The sequence below is a fragment of the Sardina pilchardus genome, chromosome 11, assembly GCF_963854185.1.
Source record: "Sardina pilchardus chromosome 11, fSarPil1.1, whole genome shotgun sequence".
Classification (NCBI taxonomy): Eukaryota; Metazoa; Chordata; class Actinopteri; order Clupeiformes; family Clupeidae; genus Sardina; species Sardina pilchardus.
This window is the reverse complement of record NC_085004.1, coordinates 13,189,666-13,203,558: the sequence shown is the minus strand read 5'-3', so window position 1 is coordinate 13,203,558 and position 13,893 is coordinate 13,189,666. Positions and strand designations below refer to the sequence as shown.

The following is a 13,893-nucleotide window of genomic DNA, read 5'->3' as shown; positions in this document are numbered from 1 at the left end:
TACACCAATACCACCATGTACCTGTAAGTGGTCTGACTGGATTGATGCCAGTTCCCCATCAACTGGCCCTGAAGGAGGAGACACCGAATCAATTGCTCAACTCATAAATTCCAAACGCATTGCTTGCGCACAGCCAACAGAAGTTGAATGCAGAGCTAAGGTGTATCCAACATTGTCACTTTCCCACTTGGGCCAAGATGTGATTTGCAATCCATCAGTAGGACTTGTTTGCCTGAACAAAAACCAGGCAAATAATCAATTGTGTTTCAATTATGAAATCAGAGTAAGCTGCTGTGGACCATGCACAACCACTACCACTACCACACCCACAAGTACATCAACTCCCTCTACACCTACACCTACAACTCCAACATCGACAACAACCTCCACAACAACTACAACCACTGAGACACCCTCCACAACTGTAACATCATCACCATCAACTTCAACAAGTACATCAGTCCCAACAACAAGTCCTTTCTCCACAACAACACCCTGTACCTGTGAGTGGTCTGACTGGATTGACCTGGGATCACCCACACCTGGCCCTGATGGAGGAAACTCTGTATCAATTTCACAACTCATTAATTCTGGACGTATTGGCTGTGATAATCCTAAATACGTTGAATGCAGGGCCAAGCAGTATCCAAATTTACCACTTTCTCAAGTGGGCCAGGAGGTCACATGCAATCCATCTGTTGGACTTGTGTGCTTGAACAAAAACCAAGGGCTTCAAAAGATTTGCTTTGAATATGAAATTCGGGTGCAGTGTTGTGGACCATGTCCAGTAATTGCTACAACAACAACAACTCCGGCACCAACAACACCCACAACTACCCCTACGACCACAATGACATCTACCACATCTACCAGTACTGTAACTTCTACAACACCCAGTACACCTATACCACCATGTACCTGTAAGTGGTCTGACTGGATTGATGCCAGTTCCCCATCAACTGGCCCTGAAGGAGGAGACACCGAATCAATTGCTCAACTCATAAATTCCAAACGTATTGCTTGCGCACAGCCAACAGAAGTTGAATGCAGAGCTAAGGTGTATCCAACATTGTCACTTTCCCACTTGGGCCAAGATGTGATTTGCAATCCATCAGTAGGACTTGTTTGCCTGAACAAAAACCAGGCAAATAATCAATTGTGTTTCAATTATGAAATCAGAGTAAGCTGCTGTGGACCATGCACAACCACTACCACTACCACACCCACAAGTACATCAACTCCCTCTACACCTACACCTACAACTCCAACATCGACAACAACCTCCACAACAACTACAACCACTGAGACGCCCTCCACAACTGTAACATCATCACCGTCAACTTCAACAAGTACATCAGTCCCAACAACAAGTCCTTTCTCCACAACAACACCCTGTACCTGTGAGTGGTCTGACTGGATTGACCTGGGATCACCCACACCTGGCCCTGATGGAGGAAACTCTGTATCAATTTCACAACTCATTAATTCTGGACGTATTGGCTGTGATAATCCTAAATACGTTGAATGCAGGGCCAAGCAGTATCCAAATTTACCACTTTCACAAGTGGGCCAGGAGGTCACATGCAATCCATCTGTTGGACTTGTGTGCTTGAACAAAAACCAAGGGCTCCAAAAGATTTGCTTTGAATATGAAATTCGGGTGCAGTGTTGTGGACCATGTCCAGTAATTGCTACAACAACAACAACTCCGGCACCAACAACACCCACAACTACCCCTACGACCACAATGACATCTACCACATCTACCAGTACTGTAACTTCTATAACACCCAGTACACCTATACCACCATGTACCTGTAAGTGGTCTGACTGGATTGATGCCAGTTCCCCATCAACTGGCCCTGAAGGAGGAGACACCGAATCAATTGCTCAACTCATAAATTCCAAACGTATTGCTTGCGCACAGCCAACAGAAGTTGAATGCAGAGCTAAGGTGTATCCAACATTGTCACTTTCCCACTTGGGCCAAGATGTGATTTGCAATCCATCAGTAGGACTTGTTTGCCTGAACAAAAACCAGGCAAATAATCAATTGTGTTTCAATTATGAAATCAGAGTAAGCTGCTGTGGACCATGCACAACCACTACCACTACCACACCCACAAGTACATCAACTCCCTCTACACCTACACCTACAACTCCAACATCGACATCAACCTCCACAACAACTACAACCACTGAGACGCCCTCCACAACTGTAACATCATCACCGTCAACTTCAACAAGTACATCAGTCCCAACAACAAGTCCTTTCTCCACAACAACACCCTGTACCTGTGAGTGGTCTGACTGGATTGACCTGGGATCACCCACACCTGGCCCTGATGGAGGAAACTCTGTATCAATTTCACAACTCATTAATTCTGGACGTATTGGCTGTGATGATCCCAAATACGTTGAATGCAGGGCCAAGCAGTATCCAAATTTACCACTTTCTCAAGTGGGCCAGGAGGTCACATGCAATCCATCTGTTGGACTTGTGTGCTTGAACAAAAACCAAGGGCTCCAAAAGATTTGCTTTGAATATGAAATTCGGGTGCAGTGTTGTGGACCATGTCCAGTAATTGCTACAACAACAACAACTCCGGCACCAACAACACCCACTACCCCTACGACCACAATGACATCTACCACATCTACCAGTACTGTAACTTCTACAACACCCAGTACACCTATACCACCATGTACCTGTAAGTGGTCTGACTGGATTGATGCCAGTTCCCCATCAACTGGCCCTGAAGGAGGAGACACCGAATCAATTGCTCAACTCATAAATTCCAAACGTATTGCTTGCGCACAGCCAACAGAAGTTGAATGCAGAGCTAAGGTGTATCCAACATTGTCACTTTCCCACTTGGGCCAAGATGTGATTTGCAATCCATCAGTAGGACTTGTTTGCCTGAACAAAAACCAGGCAAATAATCAATTGTGTTTCAATTATGAAATCAGAGTAAGCTGCTGTGGACCATGCACAACCACAACCACTACAACACCCACAAGTACATCAACTCCCTCTACACCCACACCTACAACTCCAACATCGACAACAACCTCCACAACAGCTACAACCACTGAGACGCCCTCCACACCTGTAACATCGACACCGTCAACTTCAACAAGTACATCAGTCCCAACAACAAGTCCTTTCTCCGCAACAACACCCTGTACCTGTGAGTGGTCTGACTGGATTGACCTTGGATCACCCACACCTGGCCCTGATGGAGGAAACTCTGTATCAATTTCACAACTCATTAATTCCGGACAAATTGGCTGTGATGATCCCAAATACGTTGAATGCAGGGCCAAGCAGTATCCAAATTTACCACTTTCTCAAGTGGGCCAGGAGGTCACATGCAATCCATCTGTTGGACTTGTTTGCTTGAACAAAAACCAAGGGCTCCAAAAGATTTGCTTTGAATATGAAATTCGAGTGCAGTGTTGTGGACCATGTCCAGTAACTGGTCCAACTAGAACAACCAGCCCCCATGTTACACAAGCTCAATGTACTGGATGTGAGCTCAAAAATGGAACAATTTACCAACCAGGCAAGTGATTTAATTATTTATGTCAATCACATACTGAATGTGATCATTTCTGTATATTTTCCTTCAACTCAAGTTAATTTTTTGCACAGATTCTGTTATTTATAGTCATACCGATCTTGGAGGATGTACCTACTTTGCCCATTGCCTCAAAAACTGCACAATAATGAAGGGCATGTTATGTAGCACTACCAACGCTCCATCAACAACTCCTTCAACTTCAACAACAACTCCTTCTCTTGACTGTCATCCTAGAAAGGTATTGTCAATTAAATCAGTCTGTCTGTTTTCATGTAAGGATTTTGGACTGTCAATGGACTGACTGTTTTTCCTTATTATTTCTGTGCAGAATGGAGAAACTTGGGTGTCCCCCACCGATAAGTGTATGCTAGAAACATGTTACAATGGTGAAATCATCACACATCCTAAGAAATGTCCAACTCAACCACCACTTACATGTGTGAATGGCCTCCCTCCAATGTCAGTTCCTGATGGATCAGGCTGCTGTTTGAAACAGGAATGCCAATGTGAGTATTTCCAAAGGCAAAATAAAAATGGTCAATGACTATAATCATTATAACCCAGAAAGAACAAATACAAATTTCTGGTTTCAAGTAGGGTGGCTATTCATTTTATACAATGAGACACGTATAAAGTAGATCTAGTTAAAAAGTGTAGTTACCGCTCCATATCAATGCTTCGCAATAATGGAATCAACTGTAGACAAGCTAACTGCACCGTTACTGAACTGAACACGTCGACTTCTTTTTAAACTGAACAGCTTGTTACCTCCGACAAGGAGGTTATGTTTTCATTGGGGACCGGCGTTTGTTTGTCTGTCTGTCTGTCTGTCTGTCTGTCTGTCTGTCTGTTAGCAAGATAACTCAAAAAGTAATGGATGGATTTCGTTGGTTCAGGGAAAGTCAGAAATGACCCAAGGAAGAAATGATAACATTTTGGGAGTGATCCGTAACACCGCTGGGATTCCGAAGTCGTTTATGTTTTTCACTTAGTGGTGTAATGGCATGGTATGGCCATGTGGTGGCGATCTGAATAGTTTAGGTTCAAATATGACAACCTAGCAAGAACAATACAGGCGGAGGTCTGCGCTCTCTGAGTGCTTTTCTAGTTTCCTTTGTGTTTTATGAGGGCATGCATGACTATTGCACACATAAATATGGCATGTATATGAGACAACTCTGCCTTGTCCATTAATTCTGTTTATCGGTGGCTGTTTACCCGTTCATATACTAGGAAAAGCTGGGTTGTGCAAACTTTTAAAATGGTTCATACAAGCTGATGTATATTGTTGTTATACATGTACTGTATATCCAAAACCAATGACTATCATGATTCATGCTTCATACCTATTTAGGTCACTGCTTTGGCTTCGGGGATCCTCATTATGTGACATTTGATGGAACATATTATGGTTTCCAAGGAAATTGCTCTTATGTATTGGTTAAAGAGATCAAACCAATATACAACTTCAGCATCATCATTGAAAATGTGTATTGTGATGCACCAGATGGTCTTTCATGTCCTAAATCACTGACTATTCACTACAAATCATTTGAAATTTATATGAGTCAAGAGGTCTCTCATGGAATAGTCACAAACGTGGTAAGGCAACATTTTCCTCCTCATTTCTTTAGATTCTTGTTAAATTAGTTAATCGTTTGATACTTTTAAAAACACATTTGTTACTAAGTAGTAAATGTAGCGTGCCTTTCATAATATAAACAGTTGTTTCCTTTTTCTCATAGATTTATGTCAATCACAAGCGCATTTACCCAGCTTACAGCAACAGTGACTTCCAAGTCACAAACAATGGCATTGAAGCTTTAGTGGTAATACCTGCCATCGGTGCATCAATAATGTTCTCTGGGCTGCAGTTCAGTGTTGAACTCCCTTGGAGTAAATTCCATGGCAACACAGAGGGACAATGCGGTAAAAAAAACATTTTTAATTGTTGTTAGTTGTTAGTTTCAGCGCTAATGATACATTTGGCAGTCTCTGGAAGTTGACAGAGGAATTGTCTTAGACCCCTTGCTTTTGTATTCTCCCACTTAATGAAATGTCATTGGAGAAGATTATGAGCTGTTTCACTAGCAAAGGGAGGTTTGACAAACTATTAAATAGAGGGGTGCCAATAAATGTGGCACATCTGTTTGTTTAAAAAAAAAAAATAATAAAATAATCTACAAAGGAGCTTCCTTACAGTGCATGGCTGGGTTATTATTCCTCATTGTTTGCATTGTGATACCGTGACAACTTGCCATTTAAAAAAAGATAAAATAAAATACCTCTCTTTAGTCAACTTTCTCAGGGATATCAAAACATGTGTATATATTTGTATTTTTATCCCATGGTTAAGCATATCCATTTGACTATTTGCCAAAATGCAGTACTTTATCCTCTGATAATATTCAAATATGTTCTCTTCTTTGTCACAGGAACATGTGACAACAATAGGACAGACGACTGCCTCTTGCCCAATGGAAAAATTGATCCATCTTGCCCAGATATGGCCCACCATTGGAAGGTTAATGATAGCAACTGCCCAGTACCCCCAACCCCAATTCCACCTACCCCCTGTTCACCAGAAACTACATCCATCTGTAAAATCATTGCAAGCAAGTAAGTGATATTTATGCAAGTTAAATAACAGCATGTTTGAAAATATGAATTTGTTTAATTTTAATATATTTTTAATCAGTGGACTGTATTTGAAATGTGCTGTTGCTAACTGTGACATGTCTCCTATCAAGGGTCTTTGAAGAATGCCATGAAGTGGTCCGCTATGAGCCATTTATTGAGGGATGCGAGTTTGACATATGCAACACGAAAAAACCCTCTATTGGTTGTGCCAGCCTTCAGTCTTATGCTCAGCAGTGCGCTTTGAATGGCATTTGCATTGACTGGAGAGGTGCCACAGATGGAGTGTGTGGTAAGATTTGCAGAAATGTATTTTCTAATCTCACAACTGAAATTATACCTTCACACTAGTGTCGATGTTTCATCTTTTAATATGTGCCTTACACAGATTTTGAGTGTGATGCACCCCTGGTCTATAAGCCCTGTGGTCCACAAGTTCCACCAACTTGTAATAAAGGGTATGCAACGTTAATGTGACTAGAGTGTGAATATATTAAATGTATTAAAATATGTATAGGAAATCATCTCATTTGATACATTTTCCCCAAATAGGTATAATTTCAGATTCATCGAAGAGAAAACTGTATACACTCCTTTCACATCCATGAGATGGGAGGGATGCTATTGTCCAGATGGAAGGACTTTGTTGGACCATGAAACTAATGAATGTGTTTCACCCTGTGGTAAAAAAATCTGGTTTTATTTCAAGCAATTCACATCATACAGTAGATGCATCACTTGTTGTATTTACTGAGTAAATTATCAGGGTGTGATCTGTGTGGAAGATATTATTTCTAAATTAATATGTTCTTTTTTAAGGACCTTATTGCTACCTACCAAATGGAGAGTGGAAATGGGTAAAGACACAATTCTCCTATATTAAAGCAATGTACAGTCATGGCTGAAAGTGTTGCGACACACAACAATACATGACTTTAAATGTCTGTCAAATATTGAATTGGTTCATTATTGATTTAATCTACATATTTTGTTATTGTTACAACAGGGTAATTCAACTTGGATCGATGGCTGTAATCTTTGCACATGTGATGCAGACACTGAAAGAGTCTATTGCAATCGTTTGCCATGCCCAACTGAGCTGCCAGTCATCTGTGATCAGCCTGGCCAGATTAAAGTGCCTGACACAGTTGGATGCTGTGAAAAATACAAATGTGGTAAGTAACCATTGACACTGACAGTTGTTGGCAGAGAAACACTGCAAGTCTTTACAGAACCATATTTGTAGATTCATGTTGCAAAACCAAGTTCCCTTTCATTTTTGACAATAACAACAAAACCCAGACAACAAACAGTAAAACCCAGACAACAAACAGTGCACATCTAAACACAGAGAGAATAATTGTAACATGCGTGTGGTTTTTTCATTATAGTATGTGATGTCACCACATGTCCAACCCGCTCCTGTCCAGTTGGTTACATTCAAGAGACTGAAGTGGGGGCGTGTTGCCCTAAGTGTGGTAAGCATTTATCTAGTGCAAAAAGTGTGTTTCTCCAAAAAGTGTTTCTCCTCCATGGCAAAAGTTAACTGCAAAATGTGTTCGTGTTTTTGGTTAACTTTGCAGTTCCTAAACCTGTTTGTGTAAACAACAACACGGAATACTCGGTGAGAACTCACATGTAATCTCATTTCTTTGCAGTCATTTAGCTCAAAGCTTCCTACAGATCTGAATGATTTTTATATTAATTTCTGTTTCTTGTCCTATTGCAGCCTGGCAGCAGTGTGCCTATGAGACAGTGTGAAACCTGTGTGTGTAGTCACAAACTGGAAAACGATGGCTTACTTCACAAGATCGAATGTGAGCCTATTACATGTGACACTTACTGTCCACAGGTAAGAGGCTTCCTACATTTCCAAGAAAGCAACAATTAAGTTGTAGAAATTTAAACACACACATACAAACAGTGAAACAGATTTGACCTAAGCTGCATTTTAAAAATAATTTTGGTTGCATGGTGACTGTTATATTGACTTCTTTTTTTAAGGGCTTCGAGCTACAGAGTGTTACAGAAATGCTACCAGGACAATGCTGTAGACCGTGTGTGCAGATTGAGTGTGTGGTCGTGTATTCAGGAAACCTCACACACACTATTCCTGTGAGTTAATAACCAAAATATTATGTGTTGCAGCCTGCCAACAACAAAGCTGTGTATGTACAGTAATGCATTATGGTGTGAGGACCTGTCATATAGGGCCGAGTTTGGGGCATTATGTTGAGATAGAGAAATTGTGAAAGCAAAGGAAGGATATTGGTTTTATATGTGACTAGTTTTGGTATGATCCTTAAGTTAATTTTGATAGTACAGTATATAGCCACGTGAAAGAAAGACAGAGAAACATACCACACACCTGTCATTGGACAACAGTTAAAGTACCTATGCACTATGTAGCTCTGTGGTATGGAATGGGAGAAACACATTCTCAGTAAGTTGTCACCAATATCTCCCGTTTGTATTCACAACCTGTATATTTAGTACATAGTTTTATTCCACCGTTGCGTCCGTTAACATCGCTAAAACTGTCTTGACTGTGGGACTACTTTCCGCCACATATCAACTTTCTACTTGCAGGACAAAACTGCCGTTACTAGTTCTAAAATGGATGGTTGCTATGGCCAAAAGCCAGTCGTTAGTTCTAAATGGCTGGTTGCTACGGCCAAAAGCCAGTCGTTAGTTCTATCTCTCCCGTTGTCAAGCGGGCATATCCCAGGATTCTGATTAACTTTAACTTTGAAAGATCGCTACTTTTATAGCCTACATGGCATCCAACTAGCTACAATCCACCTCCGTCATATGCTACAATGTTACTACGGTTCTGCACGTCCGTATTTCAGCTTGGATGCAACGTGACAGTTCATTTAAACTTCGCAACGAGTTTGGCGAATTGATATTCAAGTGTGATACGGGAACTACTTCGAAGGTAGCAGGTTATACGAAGTTAATGGCCACCCCATCAGCCAATCAGAGAAGAGAATTCCATTGTTGAGGGAGATAAATCCATATACTAGCCAGGTGTTAACAGCACAAACTAGGCTGTAATTTGTGCTTGTATTGCTTTTAACTGCCTCTTATGCCATGAACTCAAAAGCAGTATTGTATCAAGTTCACCCACTCACAAACAAAACCTAACACTATTATATGGACGTTGTTGTTTTTGACAGATCAATGGTGTCTGGAGTCCACCTGGGGACAAGTGTGTAAAGTACGAGTGTGTGAAGGTCGGGAGCAGCTTCATCACTATGGAGGCCAGGACCCTCTGTCCTTCCTACAACCACAATGACTGCATTCCTGTAAGTGTGGAATGACTAAATGGCGATTTGATCATGGTTGGGCCATACACTATAGAGAAATGAAGTAGTTAAATGTAATCACTGTGTAGACTTAAGTAAATAATCATATTATGAGATGGGAAGACATATACATTAGGTAATCTAATCTAATCACATACTCATACACATACACATCACTGTGGTCTTATGATCTTTGGGTGTTGGGTGTCATATTGACCTTATTTTTGTATCTTCTGTACTTGTGTGATCTGTACAGGGGACAGAGGTCATTGCACCTGATGGTTGCTGCCATACCTGTGGTGAGTTGTTTTGTTAATATTTTATGTTATTCCTCAGATATTGTATTTTCAGTCATTGTAAATGTACAAATACATTGGGAGGTGTTAAACATTAATAGAGAGTATTTCCTTTGACTTGTGAGAGTAATGCTTAAAGTTACCTGTCTGTTTTTCTATAGTGAGAAAATGCAATCGGACAACGGAATCTACACACCTGCAGCATAATGGCTGCATATCCTCCCAGAAGGTTGAATTGACGACTTGTCAAGGTCTTTGTCCAACATTCTCCTGGTAAGTAGCAGATCAACAGAGCACAGCAGCACTTGTCAAAGCTATAGTAACAATAACTTTCTATAACACTTTCCCTTTGCTAATTTTCAGGTTCTCTTTGAGTACAAGCACGTTTCAGCGCTCCTGCTCCTGTTGCCAGGAGGTTAGCACCAGCAAAAGAGAGGTGGAGATGGTCTGCCCTGATGGCTCAAAGTTCAATTATTCATATAACTACATTGAGCAATGTGGCTGTCTTCAGTCAACATGCACCACCATGGAAAAAACAGCCACTAAAAAGCTTAGAAGAAGACGTTAATGAGCCAGCGTTACCTCTTACCTCTTAATACAAATTACCTTCTCTATTTATGTCACTTTGTTAAAGTAATCAGTAGTTTTAGCATTTTTATGGAAGTATGTGACTGCATGTATTTTCCTAAATCTAATAAATATTAGCATGTATGGATGATTGTGTCCTGATATTATTATTGCATATGAGTCCATCATAGGTTGCCTTTTAAATGCCCCATGCCACACCTATTTCATTAAGTTTGTTGTTATTCTTGATGGCTTATTTAATCAAGCTATTCTAACATGTCTGAAAAGCCTGGTATAGAGGAGATGACGGCTTTTCTCATGAATATTTAATATGTTGATAATAAGCTTTGCTCCGATTGGTAGTCCACAACAAATAAGCAGACTATAGCACGTGGCCTGCCTGCAGCAGCTGGCAGGACAGTTGAGAAGTATCCATGGTTACAGATAACTCTTTATTCATTTCCCCCGACTTCTTGTGTAACTTGCATTACAGTCTTTAGTATCTAAAACATCTTTTTGATGAACTCACAAACAATTATTGAACTATCAGTGCCACTGTTTTTTTCCCATGATTTTGAAACCCCATTCATTGGCTCAGAGGGATTTTTTCATACCAACCAACAGGCAAATACTAATTGAAAGCATACATACAGCATGACGGACCACTTATACAGATTGGCTCATTTTTTCTGCCTTTTCCTTTCATTGGCTATTGCATATAGTAGACAAACTGATTCCAAACTTTCCACAGGTCACAAACTAATTTTGACCAATGTTATTAAAAAAAAACAACAGAATTTGAATGGCATGGGATCTTTACACTGTACATAGACACCAGGCCTGTAACATCTACACCTATCCCAATCTGTACCTATGAGTAGCCTAACTGGATTGATCTTGGTCCCCCATCACCTGGTACTGATGGAGGAGACACTTAATCAATTTCTGAACTCATAAATTGCAGACATTGGTGGTACACAGTCAATAAAAGCTGAGTGCAGGACTAAGATCTATCTAACATTGCCACTTTCCCAGTTGGGCCAAGATGTGATTTGCAATCCATCAGTTAGACTTGTTTGACTGAACAAAGACCAGGCAAATAAGCAACAGTGTTTCATTATGAGATCAGAGTATGCTGCCGACCACTACCACTACAACACCCACAAGTACACCAACTCCCTCTACACCTACGCCTACAACTCCAACATCGGCAACAATCTCCACAACAACTACAATCACTGACACACCTTCAACGGCACCAGCATCTAACAGCTAAAATCTAGAATATCTATGCCACTGTGTACCTGTGAGTGGTCTAACTGGATTAATCTCAGTCCCCTGCCACCAGGCCCTGATGAATAGGTTCCATAGGTTGCCCTTTAACATATAGACATACGTACATTTGAATTGCTGTGATAATGTAGTCCAAGCAGGGTCCAGGATATACTGTAGATTAAACTTGAGATAAACTCGGAGGTCTTTGTTTTATATAAGCTACTTTTATTGGCCAAAAATCACCAAAAATGTTCACAAATTACAACATCATCCACATACAGTACACCTACCTGAGAGCATAGAGAGACACTCTCAGCAGTGTTCTCCTCCTTCAACTCTCCATCTCTGAGCAGCTTCCTGCCCTCTTAAAGCCCTGCACTAATTGCAGTTAGCTCCTCCCTGTCCAACGTCAGGTGTGCCCATAAACAATCTACCTGCCGTCCCCACTCTGAAGGAGCACAGTCAAATGGTAAAGCACCATGATGTGATGTAGAGGTGCCAAAACCCCACATTGTGAAATGCTGACTTGACATAAATTAGGTTTTTTAAGCAAAGTTTGGAAGGAGCCCATAGGGTTGATTGACAGGCACCACTCACCCCACTTCCGGTCGTAGGGTATAAAACCTTCCTTACTGCCTTTTACGTCATGCTGGAGTTGCAAAGCCTCCCACCTCTTCCCCTGCTTCTCCATTTCAATATTAGCTATACCCCCTCATTTATGGGGGGTGTTCGTGGACATCACTCAGATGTGATCTCTGCTATTGGCATTGCTGGACCACGGTCAGCTACCTAGCCAAACTTGCCATTCTCTGCACTCACTTTAAGCAGCCCAATGGGAGAACGAGTGAAATCCAGTTGTCCTCGCAGCAATGATAAAATAAACATGTTGACCAGAGTGTAACGTAACTGGAGTCGAATGGTTTTTCAGACTGAAAAAAGAAAAAATATTTTAACAGATTATTCTCCTATAATATAATATACATTTTTAATAAAATAATACATATTACCAATAACACCAGTATTCCTGTTGATGTATTACCAACATTTGATTGATTTACCAAGCATGGATCTACAACTTGTCATACTTCTTTCTTTCATCTAATAAAATGCTAACAGTTACTCGAGCCATAGCATCTCCAAAACACTTCACACAAAGTTGCTGGCATGTGTGAGGTTGAGGTTGGATGTTTTATAGGAACTACACCCATCCTGGTATCCTGAAATGTCAATGACAATAATTCATAAACCTTTCTTGCTGACCACAAACTCAGAGTTTAATCACAGTTTAGCTACATGTCTCATACGTAAAACCACAGAGTATATATTCATATAACGCAAATAATTGAAACATTAAGAAACTGACCTTAAAAAAAAAAAAAAAAAAACCCTCTTTGAATCAAGTCCATTTAATCTGTATTTACACAGTACGTCACATCAGTCAACGCAGCGTGTTTGATTTACAACACTAAGCCATTGAGAGCCATACTGTATCCTGTATCCAGTTAACACCAAAGGGGATCTAGAGCTTCAGCTGTTTACCAAGAGCTTTTGAAATAATGAATTCATACCTCAGGGGGGCCAACCCGCAGGACCGTCTGACAAGAGAGTAACTAGATGTGCAGCCCTATGCCAATGGCTTTACAAACTTTGTGGTCAAAGGTGTGTGCAGAGCACACAGCCTCTGGTAAGACCTTGAGCAATGGGTGTGTACAAGGTGATGCACGACAGAATAAAATTTTAACATCTTTATCACTAAAGGAAACAAGTAACGCTGAGAGAAAAAAAATACACTAATGATTAATGATCTCAAAACTTATCAAACTTATCCTCTCCTACACTGATTCAGTGCTGAAATACTGTTATGAGTGATACTGAAAAGGCAATTGTATCACTTTTATGAAGAACCACAGATAAACTTGCAACGTGTTATTATGTACATATTCTGTATAATAAAGTAACGTCAGTCATGTTGCTTACATAATATGTGTGTTTATGCTCTTCACCCAAACAATCCAATCACAATCACCGCCAGCAACACATAATCTGACTGCCCTAATCATAAATCAGACATAGACTGACAATTTTTGTTACATGTCATGATTCCCTATGCATGTATTTGATTCTCCTTTCCACACACTCTCACAGGTCTGGGTTTGTATCAGTCTTGCAATGGCTTAAAATAGTGGAAGTGAAGTCAAGACAACCAGTGAGTCAATGAAATTAAGT

The 13,893-nt window shown here is 40.6% G+C and overlaps 1 protein-coding gene across 1 annotated transcript in view; it reads left to right on the top strand.

Annotated features, from left to right (window-relative positions):
* Positions 1-11,634, top strand: part of LOC134096193 (mucin-5AC-like) — a 30,453-nt gene extending 18,819 nt beyond the window's left edge. Inside the window, exons 34-47 of the mRNA XM_062549942.1 lie at positions 789-2,663; positions 4,939-5,186; positions 5,330-5,513; positions 6,020-6,203; positions 6,335-6,513; positions 6,610-6,669; positions 7,613-7,699; positions 7,805-7,845; positions 7,951-8,073; positions 9,401-9,529; positions 9,786-9,828; positions 9,987-10,098; positions 10,189-10,283; positions 11,522-11,634. Of these exons, the coding sequence (XP_062405926.1) occupies positions 789-2,663; positions 4,939-5,186; positions 5,330-5,513; positions 6,020-6,203; positions 6,335-6,513; positions 6,610-6,669; positions 7,613-7,699; positions 7,805-7,845; positions 7,951-8,073; positions 9,401-9,529; positions 9,786-9,828; positions 9,987-10,098; positions 10,189-10,283; positions 11,522-11,634 (3,473 nt within the window). The remainder of the gene's footprint in view (positions 1-788; positions 2,664-4,938; positions 5,187-5,329; positions 5,514-6,019; positions 6,204-6,334; positions 6,514-6,609; positions 6,670-7,612; positions 7,700-7,804; positions 7,846-7,950; positions 8,074-9,400; positions 9,530-9,785; positions 9,829-9,986; positions 10,099-10,188; positions 10,284-11,521) is intronic.
* Positions 11,635-13,893: the final 2,259 nt, after the last annotated feature.